Source organism: Pygoscelis adeliae, unplaced genomic scaffold (genome assembly GCF_000699105.1).
Source record: "Pygoscelis adeliae isolate BGI_AS28 unplaced genomic scaffold, ASM69910v1 Scaffold173, whole genome shotgun sequence".
NCBI classification, from domain to species: domain Eukaryota; kingdom Metazoa; phylum Chordata; class Aves; order Sphenisciformes; family Spheniscidae; genus Pygoscelis; species Pygoscelis adeliae.
In genome coordinates, this window is record NW_008824409.1 from 203,048 (window position 1) to 223,949 (window position 20,902).

Here is a 20,902-nt window from a genome sequence, read left to right on the forward strand (position 1 = left end):
CTTTTCTGTCCTATTAAACTGTCTTTATCTCAACCCATGAATTCCCCCCCCCCCCCCCCCCCCCCTCCCCCCCCCTCCCCCCGGGGGGGGGGGGGGGGGGGGTTAGTTCGGAAATCGGGGAAAACCCCTTCGCTGAAAGGGTTGTGGGGCGCTGGGACGGGCCGCCCGGGGAAGCGGTTGAGTCGCCGTCCCTGGGGGTCTTCAGAAGAGGTGTGGACGTGGCGCTTAGGGGCACGGTGGAGTGTTGGGCTGGTGGTTGGACTCGGTGATCTTAAAGGTCTTCTCCAAGCTAAACGATTCCGTGATTCTGTGGTACGGTACATATTTAAGTTTTAAGCATATAACTAAAGTTTTGTTGTTCGGTGTTTTTTAAGTATTGGAGATTATATAAGATTATTGAAACACACCCCCCCCCCTTTCCTGCGAGGGTTCTCGGCCCCCTCCTCGCTGTACTGCTTGGTGTTTCTGTAGAAACAAGCCATCAGGCTCTCCAGAACATGCCCAGAGTCCTCCGGGAAGTGGAAGTCTTGAAACAGGAGGCAACATTCCTGAAGGAGCAAATGATCCTCGTTAAAGAAGATATCAAGAAATTTGAAGAAGACACAGCTCAGTCAATGCAGGTAGGTCCTTGCCTTACGTAGCGTTTATCCGCAGCTTGTGAAATTCTAAAGGTTCCAGACTTGTTTGCATTAAACAACCTTGTGAACTCAAGATAGACAAAAACACTTCTTTTGACATTAAGAGTAGAAAAGTGGGTGTGACAGGCTAGTGCAATCTGCATTTCCTGAGGAACAGCTAATCATGTTTCAGTTCAGACGGAGTTACCTGACTGGGGACACCGATTTCTGCCCAGATTTCTGCCTGGGGTGCGTAGCATTTTTCAGGCAAAGCGGATACTAAAAGTGCAAATCCAGAATTCAGACTAACCTTTTGTTGTTTGACTTTGGAAGTTGATTTAACATCTCTTAACTCTTTCAGCCAAGTCCTTCCTCCTTGTAACGGCCATGATCTTTTCACACATTTTTTTAAAATCCAAGCCAAAAATAACTCCCATAATACAAGTATCTATGGCAGTCATCTTCTGTTTCAATGGGCGACATTTTTTTTTTTTTCTCCTACAGGTCCTGGAGAGATTGACCGAGTGAAATCTAGAATGCAGTTGGCTGCCGAGTCACTTCAGGAAGCAGACAAATGGAGCACCTTAAGTGCAGACATTGAAGAGACACTTAAAACACAGGTAGATACCCCATTATTCTTTTTGGTCTTTGTGCCTTCAGCTTTCCAGGGAAACTGGGTTTAAAAGTAGGTTTTTGAAGTGACTTTAAAACATGCACCTGTGTGTAAAATGTCACTGTGAAACAGGTATAAATGCTTTCTGAGGTCACGTTCGGTAACTGGGTTGCCTTTCCCTGGTGGCAGGATGTGTCTGTGATTTCGGCCAAACTAACGAGTATGCAGAGCAGCCTGGCTATGCTTGTGGATACGCCGGATTACTCCGAGAAGTGCGTGCATCTTGAGGCTCTGAAGAACCGACTAGAGGCCATGGCCAGTCCTCAGATTGTTGCTGCTTTTAACTCCCAGTCTGTAGGTCAGTAAGGCTCGGTGTCGTTTACTATCAGTGCAGGGTTTATTGTCTTTAAAAAGGAAAATGTTGTTTGCGTGGGGAGTTTATGTCCTGGTGCTGGGTTGTGTGCTTTTTCTGGTGGAGCCAGATGCTGTGAAATGTTATGTGCTCTGCAGCTGCCTGCAGTCCAGCGCGTCTTTGGTTTTCCTACAGTTTGGTGTACCTGTGGCCACTGTGGGAAATAAGGGAAACGTGAGCTGTTTTTATAGGCCGTGTAGATGTGTGAAATGGAGGTGCTGAGGCAGGGCTGCCCTGCTGTCATAGTTTGGTTGTGCCGTGGATGCTTCCCAAGTCGGAAGTGCTGCTCAAGTCAGCAGAAAGCCTCAGGTTTTGCGTTATCATAGTGCTACTGGGCATTTCTGTTACCGCTTGGTGTGGTAATCAAAAAGGAAATTTGTCGGGAAACATTCTGACTCCTTACTATCTTGTAAAAGTTGTTTTATAAACTTTCCTTTAGAAAATTTGACTTTTTGGACTGTTGTTTGTGCTGCTCATTCCCTCTCTACTGTCACGGGGCTTCTGAAAAATACTTGTTCTGGTTGTTGCCTCTCATCTATGTGCACCTCGAGGTCCCAGTGAGGGTCTGGGGCTGCGGTGCTTTTGCTGCACAGCGCCCTGTGGAGTTCTTGTCTACGTAAAGGCAAGGCGCAGCAGCGCGTGACTGCAGACAGCTGGAGGGAGCGGAGGAGGAAAGAAGCTCTATGTGCTGTGCTTCTAACAAACGTGCTTAATCTTTTGCATAGATCTCTCTTTTTCGCTCTCCCATTCCTCTTCTGGCTTTTCTTCTTTGCACAGCCTCCTTTTTTCTTGAACTGTGCTCATTACCTTTGCAGTGGGTCCCATGCCTTTTTTCCTCTGCTGTTGCAGTGCATTACCCTTTACAGACAAATTCAAGACAAAGGATGATATTTTGGAATATTTTCTCTGCTTAGGATGAAAGTAAATTGAGTATTCGTATGCTCTGTGAGTTCTCCACCAAAGAAAACATATAGGTGCAAGAAAGCTGCTGGCAGCAGGTCTACTGGTACGAGGCCTTTGCTTGGGCATACTGTTCAGAATAATTCGCTTTAAGCACTGTTTGCATTCTCTTTCAAAATCTGTTCTGGGCGTGTGGAGACATGGGCTTTTTTCCCATTGAAGAGAGTTTCTCTGTTTACTGTGAAGTCATGTTTTTTCCTGAAGTCCAGCTCCTTTAAATGTAATACAAGTCCGTAAACGTATCCCCAGAGAGTTTGTACTCTGTGACTTCCACAGATGAAGAGCACTTCAAGTTACTTAGTGTCCTAGTTGATCTGTCTTCTGGGTCCTGTTTGAAAAACAAGGTCTCATTACTAATTTCTCTACCTCCAGATGTATTTTGTGGACAGAACTATAGTCATCCCCCTTACAGTACAAAACAGACTTTTGAGGAACTTGGATTTCAAAGCTTTGTGTAAGAGCTAACTGTGCCATTAGTCAGTCTCGAGGCAGCTAGCTTAGGTATCAGTTTGAGGAGTGGTGAAAGCAAAGCTGAGGACTTTGTGAGGTTATGTTCTAGTTTTGTAGATAGCGGCTTGTTTCTGGAAAATAATGATTTCCTTCTAGGAAACGCTCTGGTTTTATCTGTCTTTAATACTAGATACATTTGCTGGTTAAGAAGTTAAATTTAAGAAGTTAAATTCATTCCTCGTGTCTGCTACCTGTTCTTGTTTGCCTGTGGGTTTTAGGTGATTCTGCTCCTATTCGAGAAGATGAGCAAACAAAAGGTGAAAGTGTGTCTTTCTGTATAGGCCATTGTGCATACTCCCTTAAAAGAAGAATTCTCTTGCTCAGTTAGGCTAATGTCTCACCCTCAGCTTTGCATCTGACTGATAACTGCCTGTTATTTTGTTTTGTTTAGATCAGGCAAAAACGTTTGTTAAAGTCTTCACTGAAATTGATCGGATGCCCCAGCTTCTTGCTTATTATTATAAATGTTACAAGGTAAGTATTTTGACAATATTTTGATGTGGAGGAATAAAAATTTGAATTCTTGCTTGGCTAGGACTGTAGGGGGAGCTGCTGCATCACGTATTTTACCTTTCCTGTTCAAAGGAGGATGGAACCTGGTCTTTTCCGTGTTTCATTCTCTGACCTCCCTCTCTGGCTCTTAACAGCTTTGGTTACTCCCCATGTTTCAAGAGTAATTCTCCATTCAGGGCTTTGTGTTCCTTCCTGCAGTAGACATAGGATACGTGTGTTCTGCTTGATTTCTCTGTGCCTTATAGTTTTGCTTTGCTTTTCTTGGATGTGGCTATGTCAGCAATAACTTTATTGCTGCAACTTGCCAGCTGCTGACTTCTGTAAACTCTTTTCAGGTAAGATTAAAAGTTGGAATTCCAGACAGTTCTGTAGCCATAACCTGATCCTCAAATTTCTCTCATGACTGTGACTTTTGAGGATTAAGTTCAAGGCTAGGGCTTGCCAAGTATTTCAACTATTATGCGGGGGTATCAGTTACAGTCTCATTTTATGAGTAAAATACCGATGTTAATTAAATCTTTGAATCAACTAAGAAGCCTCTAGCTTCGTGCTGAAAGTCTTTTCCTTCTGTGGTGCTGAATTGTAGCAAAATGTTATGTTGAAATCTGGAGAGAGGAGTAAGGGTGGGCATTGTGTTTTAGCAAAAGTGCTTTGCATGGGAAGTTCTTGGTTTGAAGTAACAAAAGCTAGATCTGTGGACTGTCAGTTCTCCTCTTAGAATGGTGCTTATTACCCCTGCAGGTGCAGCTGGTGGCAGCGTGGCAGGATCTTTGCCAAAGTGACTTAAGCTTAAATCGCCAGTTGACTGAACTGTACGACACACTCCTTGGGACCTGGCACTCACAACTTCAGTGGGCCACACAGGTGCAGTGACAGTTTAATATTGGTGCAGCATATGGGAGAGGACGAGATTGAGCATGCTCTCTTAATTCTCAAAAAGCTGTGAATAGTTCATCGGTGATCACTCTTTGAGTTATACTCTGTGCCTTACCAATGCAAGACAGGGCCTGCAACCTACTTTCTGTTTGTTGTCCAGCTCTTGCAGACAAGATTTGATTTCTGGTGTTCTACCGACAGCAAGGTTGCTGTGTTATTGACATTAAAGCTGCTCTATCACTTTCATCTGTATCTTAAGTTAAATCTAATTTGTTGGTGTTGCAAATGTGTTCTGTTGCAAGACATTTGAAATGCCTGAATTGCTTTATCACTTGGCCTGGAGGAGGCCCTCAAGGTCATATTGGACTGATTCATGTCACTCTGTGTAAGATATCTGAGGGCTTCTGCTATCACCCATTGGAGTCTGTGTGCTTGTTTTTCCTGCCAAGAATAACGTAGGATCCAAAAAAGTTATTGTCCTTTAGTGAAATGAAGAAATAAGTTCATATTGTTGAGCCTGTAAGAGTTTTTCATCCATGAAGGGTAAGAGATTCTTATCTTCATGTTACGAAGCCCGGTGCAAGTGCTAGGCCTGTACTGCAAAGGAGCTCAGTGTTTCCTTGAAATGTATTTTTTCTGCCTAATGATTCGATGTGAATTACAGGTCAGATGTCAGCTTACGTTTTAGCAGATAGTCTTTGAACTGGGGATTGTGAGAGAGAAATGGCACATGGGACAAAGCTTGTGTCAATCAACCTCCTGTGTTGCTTCTGCTTTCTGAAGAATTCTTGGACCTTTTTCATGATATTCAGTATCCATGGCGACCTTGCTGCAGGAGACTCACGGTGACCCCAGCTTTCAAAGCAAATGAGGGAGAATAGCTGACAAAAAAGTCACAATAAAAGGCTGTAACGCATTTTATGGTAGCGGAGCTAAGGGTGGTGCACGTAAATAAAAGTTCTCAGCTGATTACAGTCTTTCTAGCATTTCCAGTACTGACTTCTGCCTATCTGACCAGTAATTTGGCTCGTGATATAGTACTGTTTCTGGATATTTTACCAATATATGTGTTTTTTCCCAACACACCTGTGTAAACTCAGTGCTTTGTTTTCAAATGCCCTTTTCTGCCAGGTGGTTTTTCAAATTACTATAGTGCCTGTGTTCTGCTGAATTCAGTTTTTGACCTCTACCTATCTTCTGGTTTCTTGGTTGCTGTATTCCAAGCACAGTTTCAACAGTAAAATATGTATTGACCTAGACTTTTGTAGTCAGGCTGTTCTGCATGCTGGGTCAGCAAGGTTCTTGCAGTCTTAGCAGACCTCTTTTTTTTTTTTTTTTTTTTTTTTTTTTTAATCCCTTGAGAGGTTTTTCAAATTTGTTTTTGTTCCCTTTTGGTTGGGAGCTCATGTCATCTGAGGAATCTGTGATCTGTTAGTGCACAAAATGTCATCTTCTTGATCTGTGTGTCACTGTCTCTCACCAGTAGGTAATTCTATATTAATTCTTTAATAGAGGGAAGCACACACCCAGCACGGTTTTCTGTGCTGGGCGTGAAAAAGTCCAGGTCGGGCTGCTGCTTTCTCTTCCAACTCTTTACTCCCTGGTTATGGCAGCCTGCCTCTCTGCTGACAGGATTTGCCAACCCGACTGTTCTGCCTCTTCTGTCCCTCTGTTTCAGGAGCTCAGGTCTCTGTGGCAAGGGCATAAGGGAGACTACAGCGGGCATGATTGCCCCTGGGAAGTGGTGCTGCTTCTGCCAGCAGGGCAGCAGCACATGTTCAGGGGGGCTGAAGAAGGTGGTATCAGCCCCTGGATAGACAGGACCTGCTCGGTTTGGAGTGGGACAGTCTGCCTTTGCTGAGACAGTGACATGTGGTTTGTACGTTGTGGGGCTCTCTGGAAGCTATCTGCTGCTGTCTGCAGCCTGTCATGTTCCTCTGAGATAACGTGCTTTTGCTAATAGCTTTTCTGATACCACAGGTTTTCAAGAACCCCCATGAAATTGTGACTGTATTGTTGATTCAAACCCTGGGAGCGTTGGTGCCTTCCATCCCTGTCTGCCTCAGCACTGCCATGGAGAGAACGGGCCAAGAAACCAAGCTGAATAAGCTGCTGGAGCTCTATGATGCCACCATCCACTTCGCAAAAGGGCTGGAAGTAGCAATGCTGCCAAACCTCAGTAAGGCGCTTGCGCTGAATTTTGTTATTCTGTTCTGTCAACACCTTTGTAAAGTTCCATTGTGGGATTTTGTTTAGTTTTACAGGGAGGGAGGGATTATATCTTCTACAACATTGACCAGTTACGTGGCATTTGCACCTTTGTGTGTGTGTATATGTGTATATATCTTACACTAAGGATATTGACACAATACTGAATGAGTTTACTGAAGCAGACCTGTTCCGAGCATGCTTGCTGTCTTGGGTAAATAAAATTTAGCACTTTTCCTTTTACAAGCATTAGTATTTCTTCTGTCTAACAGATGAGGAAATGTCTCTAGGGAAGCTATCTGTGAAACCCATTGCAAAAGATCACAAAACATAAAAGTCGAGAAGTTTCATGGAATTAAGTCACACCTTACTAAACAAGAGAGAACCTGCTTGAAAGCTGCATCCGTTGGATTCTTAATTTTTATTTTGTAGTTTTTCTGTTGCTACTGGCTTATGTTTTAATCAAGTGAAAATGCAGGGCAAAATACTACTTCTGAACTGTTGGTAGTTTATTCTCCAGCAGCATCCTCGGTGTTTGATTCAAAATCTAACCTCTGGTTTCCTTACCCTATGATGTTTGTCATCTCGTTTTGGTCATGACTTGATGAATAATTCCCGCAAACCACAAAGTAGTGAGGTGCTGTGTTTACATAGGTTTATCCCTGGCTTGAACTGTTGGCTATTTATAGTCCTTTATTAATCTGGTAGGGCCCCTTCAAAGACCGGGTATGGGAAAATCCTAAATTAAAGCTAATGGGGCATTCCTAATGCTGTGTTTCCTGTTTTTTGGTTCCTCATAACATTGTCTTGAGCTATTTAAACCCGGATTCTTACTTGATCGTGTAAATTATGATTACTGGGCAATTTCAGGGAGTATGACTGTCATCGTTTCTGGTTTTGTTGTCTTTATGATTGTGTATTCTTGTCAGTCATTTTCTATCCTTGGCTTAACTTGATTTGCGGTTCGTAATAGAAATGATTAAAAAGGACTCAGAAAAATGATGTCAAATTCTAGAAGGTGATGGAATAGGAAAACAGCTGCTGAACTGTTACCTGAGTATGTTTAAAAAAATAAAAATCTTTATTTCCATCTCTTTTGCTGTGGGGTAAGATGTTAGGGAAGAGAAGTATCTCAAGAACAGAAAGGCCACGTCACTCAGCGGAACAGGGTCAAACCAGTTCCTATGTATGCGTATGTGAAGGAAGGGTTCAGTTATGATTTGTGGGATAATTCAGGTTGGAAGGGACCTCGGGAGATGATCTAGTCCAACCTCCTGCTCCAAGCAAGGTCTGCTATGAGTTCAGACCATGTTACTCAGGGTATTGTCCAGTCTGATCTTGAGAACATCGAAGCATGGAGATAGCACAGGCTTTGGACAACCTGCTCCATTGCTTGTCTGTCCTTAGGGTGTAAAAGCTTTTTCTTATATCCAGGATTCAAAGTAATTCTGGTTTGCTGCTAGTTTGAGTTTGGCAAAACTTCACGATAACAACTAGTGTCCAGCTCTGATTTGAGAAATAATCATTCAGACCTGTTTTTTGTTTGGGTTTGCAGCTCCCTGCTCAACAGAATGGCACTGAAATGCTGAGTTCATGGTTCAGGTTGATGAACACCGTGAAGTAGTAGTGCTAAGTGAATTGAGTTAGTGTCAATTATTTTAAGTATGAACCAGGCTTTCTGATAAATGAGGATTGACCCTGTTTTAAGTTGTGGGAGTAACGCGTTTCACTTCTCAAATGGTTTCAATGCTTTCCTTCTACTGTAGGTTGGAATGTTTAATAGATTTTTGTCACCCAGGCTGTTTTGGAGCAGTGAGTGATAATTTTCTTGAGGTACTTGTTGAGGTAGAACATCTTGGTTTTAGGAAGCAGGTAGAGATAATAACCTTGTTTTTAAAAAAAAAAAATAAAATCTGTGTAATTGAGACTTAAAGCTGTTGGGCAACATTCCAAGCCTGTGTAGGCAGCATGCTCTAATTGAAGAACTGCTGCAGGTTGCTTGAAACAAGGTTTTTAGTAGCATGTTCATCTATTTGTAGACTAAACATCTGATTCTTTGTAGAGGAGCAGAACCTGGTAAAAGTGATGGAACTGGTGGAAGCAGTGTATGGTCCGTACAAGCCCTATCAACTTGAGTATGGAGACCTGGAAGAAGAAAATCTCCTCATTCAGATCAGTGCAGTGCCCTTGGTAATGTAGCAATCTTTGTTCAACTACACAGGGAGAGGCTCGAAGCCTCTACTAAATACATGGGTCTTTGCCATAGTTATTGCTGTCTTTCCGCCTGTAATTTTTTGGTAATATTTCCTGTTTGCAGTATATTTTTATACTGTTAAGTAAATTTTGTTTAAGATATGAAGTTAATTTCAGCAGCACTGTCAGGTCGGAGGTAACTCCTTTCTTCTCCTTCACCCAGTAACTGGCACTGTGTGGATCTGCTAATATTATTTTGGTAATTACTAATATAGTAATATCTACCAAAATATTACTATCAGTCAGGAGCCTGCTTCAGGTTCGATTTATTAATTTATTAAGAACAGGGTCCAGGCAGGAAAGTCCTTTTTGTAGAAGATACTGTTGTTGGCAGAACTGTTTTTCCTTGAAGACCTGGTAAACGTGGGATTTGGCAGCCTGACTTTTATTAACAGTCACTGTGCGGGAGGGTGGAAGCAACCCGCATTATTCTCCCTTACGTGTGTCACAAGATTGGAGGATACTGAGAGACCAATGTGTTACACAAGGTGTCTTTTCTTTAATGCCTGGACACTCACTGAAGGAAGAGTCAGGCTCAACTTTGTTGTTTTTGTTATTTAGGAGCATTGGGAAGTAATTGACTGTGTCCAGGAACTGAACCATTCGGTCAACAAACTCTTCATTCTGGCTTCTGGAGCCATCGACAACTGCATTAAACTCACTGATGGACTGGGGGCGTGTGGGCTCCTTAAGGCCCTGAAAGCTCTGTTCACAAAGTAAGGTGCTTTTAGTTACACTGCTGCATTTATCCTAAGGGAGTAGCAAGTATTCAGTTTGTGGCCAAGGACTTTGTAGTTTAGGAAAAGTGGCTGAGAGCAGAAAGTATCTATAACCCTAATAGGAATCATCTGATATCCCCTGCTACTATTTCTTAGGGGGAAAATGGAAGCTTTTTATGGCTAAATGGAAGACTTTTCTCAGCTGTTTTCTATTCTGGTTGGACTGAATTTTCATTTTTAATAAACACTTTTGGAGGGAAAAATATTTCCCAAAACAGAGTAGGACAAAGACAAGTTAGGCTGATGAAAGTAGGACTCAGTGAGGAAATGTATACTTACTGGGACAAGTGACCTCACATTCAGAATCTACCTGTAAGTGTGAGATACCCTAGTAAGTGAGGTTCACTATAAGTTCTTGTCTTAAAGTATCAGTGACAGCCTGCTTAGGTCATATTCCAGTACTGATTACCACCTCCTTATTTCCTGATATCGAAAGAGCTGCTCACAAGGTATAAATCAAACTGTTACCTTGCTGCCCTGTGGGGAAGAAGGAAGAGGAAAGCACACTTCTATGATCTCACCTTCGTTATAGGCAATTACATAGCAGTGTGCATGCCTTCAGCTTATGGGCATTATTTAAAAAATAAAAAAAGGGGGTGTGTGGAAAACAAAATGTTCTCCTTTTTATCCGTGTTCTCATCTGGGGAGTAGCTGAGAAAACAAATTCATGAGATTGTTGTCACTGTGTTCCTGGAGTAAGGGCCAAGTGATGTTGGAGTAGCAGTAGCCTTATAAACTTCTGGTCTTTCCTAGGAGATGTGATTAGTGTAGTGGTAACAAAAATGTCTTACTCATACCTTCTCATGGGAGTGGAGGGTTCCTAGTAACCCATGTGCAACAAATTGAAGTAGCCCCACAGTATCTGTTACTCTGAGTTTCTGCCAGTCTTCTGGTGTAGGCTTGAGTGGGCTGTGGCTGATCAGTTCTTCACATCCATGTGTTTGGACTGGAACAACGGTGTCTCTTCTGAACTCCTCCTCTTTTAATATTTCTGGTTCTTGTTTGGCCCTTGTAGAGGACTGAATGAGCAAATCGCAGGACATGCAGTTATGCTGCTCTCCAACCTATTCTCTTATGCTGGTGCTTATCTCTTCTCCATTTCTCATTACAGGTATACATCTGACTTTACAAATACATTGCAGTCTATACGAAAGAAATGTAAACTGGATGATGTCCTATCAGATTCCCTTTTCCAGGAGGACTGGACTGCATTCCAAAACTCTGTCCGGTAAAGGGGTTTTGGCCCAGCTCAGACCTGATTTTTGTATCAAAGTTGGAAGGGAATTACTTGGGGTCAGTTTACACAAGTTCTTAGTGCAGAATGCAGGGCTATGCCCACTTAGCTGCAGTGCTGCTAGGAGCATTAGTGTTAGTGACTGGGTTTCAGGTTGCTGCTGGCACAGTAAGTGCTATGAGGCTCCCCACCCTGTCTGGAGCAAGACTGCCTGTCATATCACTTGAAATATCAGCAGCTCTTAGAATTTTTTCCAGTGACACTGAGCTGGCCTTAGCCATGATGACAAGAAGTAGCATGTGGATGAGGCTGTTGGGCAAAAAAATTCAGTGTGTTATCAAATGGATGCAGAGTTAATAGCCAAATTAACTCTTGACAGATGTGTCCCCTGTGGGCTGTGGTTTGGTTATTGTATTTTATAATTACTTGACACATGTCTGAGATGGGTTGTCTGGGGCAGGGGGGTGTTTGGCATTATCTGCCTCAAATCTCACAACATGTGTTTTTGTCTTGTTCTTTCCCAGGATAATTACTACTTGTGGTGAGCTCCTTCGTCAGTGTGGAGACTTTGAGCAGCAACTGGCCAACAGGTAAGCATTGCTGAACTTAATTCATGAGCTGTCAACATAGGTACCAAGTTGAAAGAAAACAAACCCCAAGGTGCTTTCGTTGCATAGACCATGGAGGGAAAGCAGAGCCACTGTGATTTCCCCCCACTGCCCCTCCCCATCTTTTGAAATGTCAGAGATGGGTCACAGTCGTGTGCCCTGAGACAGTCACAAGAATCCTTTTTCTTGGATACCTGGACTGCCACACTGGGGTCAGGAAGGAATTTTCCACCAGATCAAATTGGCAAGATTCTCACCCGCCTTGTGACATGGGGCATGAATCATTTGCTGAAATGAATCTACGTGTGCCTTAACTGATCAATTCCTTGTAACTTGAGGAGCGTCAAGCACAGGCAGCACGTAGATCTTTTGTTGCTTGTAAGCAGTGCACTGTTCAGCCTCTTGTACGTTGAAATGGTTTAGTCTGACTTGAGTGCCTGTGCTTTGTATAGGACACAGTGGCCTGCAGTGCACAGGAGGCTGGGTTTGTTCCGTGTTTGCTAGATGTTCTGAGAGCACAATCCTCTCTTCATCTCAATATTTTTGCAGTTTTTGAGTTGCACAGTAGACGTGAGAGTTAGCTGTAATTAGTGTCTGCCACCAATGAATATTCTCTCCTTTGAAGTAACATAAAGGTAGTGTTGGTCCTTGAACCAACATGAGAACAACAGTAACAGTGCTGATTTCAGAGGATTTTGCCCATGACTTTTGTGTACTTATTTTCAGGATTTTATCAACTGCTGGGAAGTATCTCTTGGACTCCTACAGCCCTTGTAGTTTTTCTGGCTTTCAGGATACCAGTTCTGCAGAAAAGAAGAGCTCCGTAAAGAATCCCTGGCAGGAATACAATTATCTTTTGAAGGAGAATCCATCTGAGTATGCCAGCCTCATGGAAACACTTTACACTCTAAAGGTAGCTTTGGTGCCTGGGAGAGCCTGCCTCTATCACAGGATGCTGTTGGGCCCACATTTGGTAGATGAGACCTGGATTCCCCCTACAACCTGATTACGTTTCATCCTGAGCTGCAGCCTTTTGATGGGCTATGTTCCAAGTCTTCCACAGAGACACCGATTGATCCGCTGAGAGATGAAATGTCCAAACATAGGAAGTCTGGACTCATTCCATCTCTCCCCGGATCCTGGCTGTGTTTTGTGAACATGCCCTTATCAGTTCAGGTGAGGGAGATTTTCTTGCAGAAAGCATTGGGAAAGTTGTACTGGAGCCATCTCAAATTCTGGAGCCCACATACTGGCTTCTCAAGACTTTCTTTGCCACTTACGCTCTGCTATTTCCATTCTGAAATATAGTTCTGCAGGATCATTCATGCATGCATCTGTGAATAGGGTAGAATGACTCTAGTTATCTTCTTGTGGATCTAAGTTATGTTTGCCATCGTCAGTCACATGTAGTAGCGAAGTCAAGGTTATGAGTTCTGTCTCTTATTTCCTCAAAATGTTTTGATTTCTTCTGCACTTAATTTACCTGCAACTTGTGCAGCTCTGCCTTCAGTGTTATATGTTTGACTTTAAACCTTTGCTAAACAGTCAAGTTCCATAGGTACCCTTCATGTAAAACTTCTGCTTAATTCCATGCAGGGAATCGGTTAGTTGTGCCCTTTGAGTAAAAGGCAGTTTTGCCATCTTCTCTGCGAGTTTCTCAGTATCTAGCCTGTACTGGTGCCTGACAAGGCTGGAATGTGATGCTGATCTTTGTTGTACATTTCAGGGCACAGTACGCAGTTTCTGTCTTGAATAACTGGTTGGGACAGAGCATCCCAAAGGAAAGAAGCTGTGCCATTGCAGAGGAAAGCTCTTTTGTATTAGGATGCTTAATAAAGACCACTTTAAGAATGTTAGCATAGTTTCTCTTTGGTCAGTTTAATGACTTCTGTATGTAAACATTTTTCTGTGTCTGTTAGGAAAAAGGTACGAGTAACCACAACCTGTTGTCTTCATCTCGATCTGCCCTAAGCCGCCTCAACCAGCTGGCACACCACTTGGCTTTTGATTCTGTTTTCCTTCGTATCAAACAACAACTCTTACTCGTTTCAAAGATGGAGGTGAGTAATGGGTACATCGATCTGATCTGAACTAGCAAGGTTTACCCGTGGGATCCCTTAGGGTGGAGTACAGCTGAATGTTGCTTACCTTTCTGCTTTTCAGAATGTTTCCCTCTGGTATCACATTTCTTCCATGAGCTACAGTCAGTGGAAAAGTTTACCTCCCTTCATCCACAGCATTCACAACAGACAGCTATGTTTGCAAGCTCTGATGTTTGTTTGAGATGTTGTTTTCCTAACTTGTGTGAGCATGTATTTTCCACAGGGAGCTGTGTGGAAAGGGTTGTGTATGTTTTGGGCCTGAGGGAGGACAAGGGTAGCGGTTTTCTCACCGTCTGTGTTCTGCTTTCTAAGAGTCCTTGGGTAGTCACGGTTCATGTTGCTGGGTGATCCCTTCCCAGAATGCCGATAGACTTCATGCTCCAGAAAGTCATAGATTCTTTCTGCACTTTTTGCCTTACAGGCTTGGAATTCTGGTGGCATTGGTGAGACCCTGACAGATGACCTGCCAAACTTCAGCCTGACTCCTCTGGAATACATCAGCAATGTAAGAGCATGCAAGGGTAGTTACCGAAGCCCAATGCTGGGGGAATCTCTTCTGCGTTTCCCCAATTTTTTGTAAAATCGTAGTATTTGTTAAAATTGTTATATGATGGTGATAGATGCTCTCAGTGGTCCAGCCCTCATCAGTTGGGTTGTGCCATTCTTTGTAGCTTTTATGAAATCCCTGTCAAATTCCGGAATAACAAAAGAACGTCGGGAGCACCAGGAGAGTTTCTTCTCTATTGAAGTGCACTGTTTACAGTGTTAACCCTTGTAATGGGATGGGGAATGCCAGCTTTTGTTTGTAGGGGTGAATACTGAGCATATCTTCTTAATGCAGCCTGTGTAGCCTAGAAGTTCCTGCAATGTGTACTGGAGTGATTTAATCATACTGTGAAGTTAAAAAAGTCTTGAGCTCTTACCCTTCTAATCCCCATGTGACTCCCTGGCTTCTCCTTCTGATGGAATAACAATGAAACCTTTCTGGCAGTGGGGTGCCTGAGTGGAAAAGGAGAGTGAGCTGCTCGTTCCTTCTGACTAGGCACTCTGCAGTTTGGTGCTGCTGAACAGCATTCAGATGGCTCTCCCATTCTCCTGGTTGGTGTTTCAAGTCGCTGCCAGATTTGCAGTTCAGATATTAATATTAGCTGCTATTATTATCTCAATACAAAGTATAATCTGGTAAGTTTTTTATGTTACTATTATTCTGTGCATCACACAGGGAATGGATTTTTTAAGGACAGGCTGCAACCAAAAGCTTTTAATATTTTGGTTTCCTCTGGCTTATGGACTACAGACTGTTATACTCTGCTTTTAAAGCTTTTTAAAAAAAAAGAAATGTATAGAAATGGGTAGTCAGTCAATTTGTGGGATAATTTTATCATGGGTAGTTTGAATTTAGCTATCTGAGACACTTTTATGAGGTTTAGAAAGCTCATGGGCAAGTATATCAGGTAAAACTTCAAGGAAAGGTTGCTACTGAATTGCTAAGTAGCTTTCTAATTAACACAGTTCACCAGGAGAGATGTGCATGATTGGTAAGAGGCTGAATATGCTCCCCTGACACTTTAATTGAAAGTTAAAACTGAGATGTGTGTGGCTGTTACTTGATTCTGTGAGGAATCAAAGGGCATTTCTGCCTGTCCAAGGCAAAGAGGAACTTCAGAAAATTTCAGATACAAAGCATTTGTTTTCTGACATCTTTTCAGATCTGCCCTTTATACTGGTGCTGAGTGATAGGTGGGCCAAGACTGAGCCATGGCTTTGTCTTGGGTAGTCTTGAAATAACACTGCTGCATTGTGCAGTAAAATGGAGAAGTTTTTTACTAAAGTAGAGTTTAGAAACAAATTGATGTGGCATATGTGCTGTGTAGAAGAAAAGGCAGGTGATGTGAGCTCAGGAAAAAGCTATTAATGAACATGCTCCATAATGGGGAGGCAGAGTACTCTGAACTGTATTTGCACCTAGGAAGATTCTCTGTAGCAGCAGATAATCACTTTATAAGCAGGGCAGTATTTGTTGTGTGCCTGAAGTTATGTAGCTTATGCATTTGTGAGCATGGTCCCTGTTTGGGAGTGATACGTTTCTGTAATTCATGATTATATTGTCACTCGAATCTGTGTTTCCTCTTCTGTGGTTTTGTTTGGTTCAGTCTATTAGCTTCTGCTCTAGAAAACAAATTGCCGGGAACAAGCCAGAGATCAAAAATTTGCTTGGAGTAGGAGTTCTCTGTACAGGTTTTTCTTAACGTGATTGTTTCAATGACTGGTTCTCTGACCTGGTGAAAAATTATTTCCTGTACAAAGTGTAATGATGAGCAAGAAGCCGATTTGTTTCTGCACAAATGTAGGTTAGTGAGTTGCTGTCAAGCTCAGCTTTCTGCTTTCAGGTGTGGATTACTACGGTTGACTCTTTTTCTCTAGCAAAGTACTTGCTTCACATTTGGTCAGTGACTCAGCTCTTTGTGCTTTTATTCTAGATTGGGCAATATATTATGTCGCTTCCTCTCCACCTTGAGCCATTTGTCACTCAAGAGGATTCTGCTTTGGAACTGGCATTACATGCTGGAAAACTGCCTTACCCCCCAGAACAAGGTAGGGTGAAACCAAAGACTTGAAGCGTCTGGGGGAAAGCTTTCACATTTTGACATTACATGGGTGTGATGTGTCATGGTAACAAAGCTGTTTGAGATCCATTTCCTATCATCTAGTCATGCTGTTTCTTCCAAGAGTCTCCTGGTAATACACAGGAGGAGTGAGCCTCTAAATAATGAGTAAAACTTCTTCAGCTTGGTCTATTTAAGTTTAGTGTTCATTAAAACTGTGGTTTGGGTGCAGGGTCTGAAGTACTACTGTTTCAGAGTTGGAGCCATATTTAATATCCTATGTGCAGGGAGTGAACAGGAGGTACCTGGGGTCAGTTCCCAAACAGGGAACCGTTGAACCATCTAGCTTGAAAGACTTCTCAAGTTAGCTTTTGCACCTTCTGCTACTTATCAGCCTGTCCATTGGAGTACAGTTCACGGAGCAGCTTGGACTGTCTAACAGCTTGCTGAAGGGGGAGTCTTGCTCCAGCTTTGCACTCCTGCCCTCTCTTTTGTGCTGGTTCCACAGTAGGGCTCTTTCCATTCATTAACCCCACAGAAAAGTATTCACTTTTTTCTTTTTCTGGCCTAGTTTCTCTCAAAAATGTATCAATAAAGTGATTTAAATCAACTTCCTAAGAGGTCTGCTATGCAACAGAGCTGGCAGGAGCGCACAGCAAAGAATAGGCAAAGGGGAAGCTTGTGACCATGTTTAGAAGCGGTGAGTTGTTAGGTTGGCCGACCCTCTCGTGTGATGTCCCCATCTGCTGAAGAAAACAACCCTGCATCGGTGATCGTGCAGTGTATTCTTACCCCCAGACAGTGTCTAAGTTGGGATTCTTGCAACAGCTGATGCCAGGAACTGACCTGGTATGAAGCCTTCCAGCTTCAGACCCTAGTGAAATCTGGAGAGAATATCCTGTAAGCTTAATTTTACACTAATCGCTTGTGGTATAAAATATGCAGTCCTCTATGGCCTTGCTGAGAACCACAGCCCCTTAATTTGTTGCTAGAAAAAGAGGAGCCCCTGAGCTCCCTTCCTCAGGAATAGATTATTCGTTCTCAAACATGATAGTAATGCTGTTTACTTGTAAACAACTTTTTCCTCTGCCTCTTTTTTCTGTAAATCCAGGAAAAACTACTGTTACACCCTGTGTGACATGCTAACCTGTGCCCATCTGTGACAAAGATTGGGAGCCCATGGTCAGAAACTCGTCTGCCTTGTTTTGGACAGGCTTTGCATCTTTGGGAATTTCTTTTCTCAAGGGTCTGACCGTATGTTCTAGTCTCCGTAGTCAGGTTCTTGCTCAGTAAGGACACAATTCTGGAATGCTGACCGCTTCATTTAAATTCCTTTTTCATCCTATATTTACTCCAGCTGAAAAATCATTAGAGCTCCACTGCTACTTCCATTGCCACCTGAGTCTTTAGTGATTAGATACCAGCCACAATGATTAAACCCCCCATGCTGACAGTGGGTGCTGTGGGTGGCTGCTGAGACAGCTACGGCCCAGATTCCTCTTCAAAATTTTATCCCCAGAACACACGAGGAGTTTTTCTGGGTTTCCTTTTTTCTTGCAGCAATTCTTGCTGCAATTTCCTCAATTTCTTGCAGCAAGCTGAGTTTTGGCTTGTGTTCATTCTTCAGATGCTGTCCTTACCTGTTGTGTCATTAATCCTGCTGCAATTAACAACAGTAGCTACATAATGCTTCCCAGCAGATTGGCAGCGCACCATGGTTTGCTGTGGTTAATCTCTTCTTCGTGTTTATTTCCACTGACAATCAAGGAAGCGTAAAGCTTAGTATTTATAGTCTTCCTGTAGCCTTCTGAGAATGCGCTCTTTAGTTTAAGTTTTTGCATTACTTATTTTGTCATATTAAAGTAGTTACATGTTTAATAGTTCGTTAACTTTCAAAACACTGATGAACACAGAATTCCTTTAGGGCTTGGAAAAAAACCTGTGAATCCTTGTCATTGCAGTAGTTTGTAAACTAGTCCTGGAAAATGATCCTATAGAATATGCCAGGCAGTCCCCTGACCCCAGCCTGATCACCGGTCAGCCCTTTGGAAATTACTTACCTGGAGAAGTAATACAGGGAAGTAAAGTGTTTTGGGTCTCGAGTTGACTTTCAATGTACGGTATCAGGGAGGATATGTAACTGCTTTGACTACTCCAAAAACAGCTGATAAACTCTGACTACTAATGAATACCTTAATGTCTCATTGAAGAAACAGTTAACCATTTATGAATTATGTTTTGTTACAAAACCAGCAAATGCAGGTGAGTGAGACTGCTGACAGCTAACGAGAATTTTCTGTCCAGGAGACGAACTACCTGAGCTGGACAACATGGCTGACTACTGGCTGGGCTCCATCGCCAGAGCTACGATGCAAACTTACTGTGAAGTCATCCTGCAAATACCAGAGCTCACAGTACATTCGACAAAGCAGCTCGCCACAGACATTGGTAAGCTCAGTGCACACGTTGTCCTGAGAACTGTTGCCGTGACACATGGGCTGCTCTGTCATTACATTAGATTTGAAGAAACTGCAGTGTGGGTTTCTCCTTTAATCGTGAGCGTGTTGATCTGATATGATACTCTGCATGGTGGAGTGGTTCACAGCTTCTCTTTTGCAAAGTGTTCTGTCACATCCCTCTTCAAGGGAAGGGCGATGTTCCGGTGGGTACTCCTGCTTCTTCACTGCTTTGTGCTTCTGACTGTGGAAGTCAAAGACTTTCTGAAATGAGAGGATTCCCTTACAAGCCAGTCTTAGCAAGAAGGATCTGTATATAATCTTTTCAAGTGTGGCACTGCTCTCTCCCTTCTCATCAAAGTGCCATGTACTGCCAGTATATGCCATATAGGGGGTACACAGCATGTGCCAAGCCTGTTGGGAAGTGCTCCAGTGGATTATGAAGGGGGCAGCTGGTTGATTTGTTCCATCCACTTGATAGCTGAGGTAGGGAAGATCAGCTAAAGGCCTTCTAAAAGTTGTTGTGGAGCGCCTGACCAGCATCTTTTTTTACAAAACCTATAGGATCAGCTCCCCTGCCATGGTTAACTTATCGGCCTGCTGCTCTGAAGGTGCTAGATGACTAAAGTTACTTTCAATGTGGAGAAATTTTCAGCAGCAAAGTGGGACATAGCTGGCACATGTTGTTCATCTCTGCCTTCTCCCATGCCATGCAGAGTGATTGAGGGAGGACTGATGAAAGGTGTTGGGGGAGGCGTTTCTGCAGGATATGGAGGAGATGGGTTTTTCTTACCTGATGAAAGTGTCGCCTCGAGACCACTACAGCTATTGTAAACGCCAGTTAGTCCTTTCTTTGCTGTAAATCATGGATGCTGACTTCCCCATGGCCAAGTTCAAAAACAAGAATACAGACAATATCTCCTCAGCTTGCCTTTAAGTGTGCTTGAATGCCAGTGAACTCAGCCTGAATCTTTTTTTTTTTTTTGTTTTGGCATTGCTTAAAAACAAACCAGTGGATTAGAGGCTGGTTGCTCGACATTCTCCCTGTCATCCTTCATTCCCCAACTGACCTTGAATCAGTGAGCTGGAACTCCCTCCTGACAGCCATTCACCTCTGCAGAACTTCCCAGCTTTGTTGCAAGCTCTTTGCCTTTGAAAGTGTGATTGTGATCCTTTATCTGTGACCGTGGTGACTGACCACCCCAAGGGTGTTGCGTGCAGATACTGAAACGTGGCAGAATGGGTCTCAGTCCTCTGAACAAAACAGATGGTTGTCTAAACTAGTGTACAGGAAGCCAAAAATACACACCAGTCAGTACAGTTAGATTCCAAACACACTACCGTTTTCTGTGTTTTTGAGCTATCCGTGACAGGATTCTAGCTGTCGTGAAGAATGAGGAATAACTTTCATTTGCACAGTGTCTGTTGCCTGTTCAAATACATGTTTATCCTTGATCTTACAGATTATCTAATAAACGTTATGGATGCCCTTGGCCTTCAGCCATCAAGAACACTGCAAAATATTGTAACTCTGTTGAAGGCAAAACCAGAGGACTACCGGCAAGCTGCAAAAAGTGTGCCCCGCAGAATGGCCAGCAGCATCGCTGCAATGAGAGGCCTGGAGTGTTAGTGTAATGTCCCTGCTGCCGGACACTGTTCAAGGGCTGAACTGTTTGGGTTGGGTTTATTTCTCTATAAAATTTGCAAGGACAGTGACAATATCTCTGGGGATTAGGGGAATTTACTTCTGAATAACTTTTAGTAAATGTCTTTGTCTAGGAAAAGCTTGTTCCATTTTTCCATCTTTAGAAATACGGGAAGATGTCCTACAGCCAAATTTACCAAAAACTATCTGGATGATCTTGAGTAAGCTGAGCAGTGCTGGCTTCTGACTAGAAATGGTCTGCCGGTTGCTGGAGAGTTCATGCTTCATGGCGGTGAGATGACTGGCTTTTTCAGAAAATTTAATCAATTCTGAATCTAAAATTATGGGGTAGGTACAACAAAGATCGACTGATTGGAAGCTCTTCTACCTGGAGGCAGTCGTCATTGCTCAAGTCTGTCATTATTCTCAAAGTCAGGAAGACAAGTCTCATCAATTAGTAGATGAGGCATGATGAAGCTCAACCCTGAGAATAAAACCAGTTTTGTAGGT

The 20,902-nt window shown here is 43.0% G+C and overlaps 1 protein-coding gene across 1 annotated transcript; it reads left to right on the top strand.

Moving 5' to 3' along the window:
- Positions 1-1,127: 1,127 nt before the first annotated feature.
- Positions 1,128-20,902, top strand: COG7 (component of oligomeric golgi complex 7). The gene is made up of 15 exons (XM_009320501.1): positions 1,128-1,237; positions 1,420-1,588; positions 3,504-3,586; positions 4,367-4,489; positions 6,482-6,680; positions 8,772-8,899; positions 9,524-9,678; positions 10,853-10,969; positions 11,500-11,565; positions 12,310-12,496; positions 13,503-13,643; positions 14,107-14,190; positions 16,166-16,280; positions 18,596-18,739; positions 20,211-20,902. The coding sequence occupies exons 1-15, from the start codon at positions 1,154-1,156 to the stop codon at positions 20,375-20,377; spliced, it is 1,962 nt and encodes a 653-aa protein (XP_009318776.1). The 5' UTR covers positions 1,128-1,153; the 3' UTR covers positions 20,378-20,902.

Coding starts and splice junctions, on each gene's coding strand:
- COG7 (XM_009320501.1), top strand. CDS start 1,154: ATGCAGTTGGCTGCCGAGTCACTTCAGGAAGCAGACAAATGGAGCACC. Junction 1,589..3,503: donor TTTTAACTCCCAGTCTGTAG/GTCAGTAAGGCT, acceptor TGTTTTGTTTAG/ATCAGGCAAAAACGTTTGTT. Junction 9,679..10,852: donor CTGAAAGCTCTGTTCACAAA/GTAAGGTGCTTT, acceptor TTCTCATTACAG/GTATACATCTGACTTTACAA.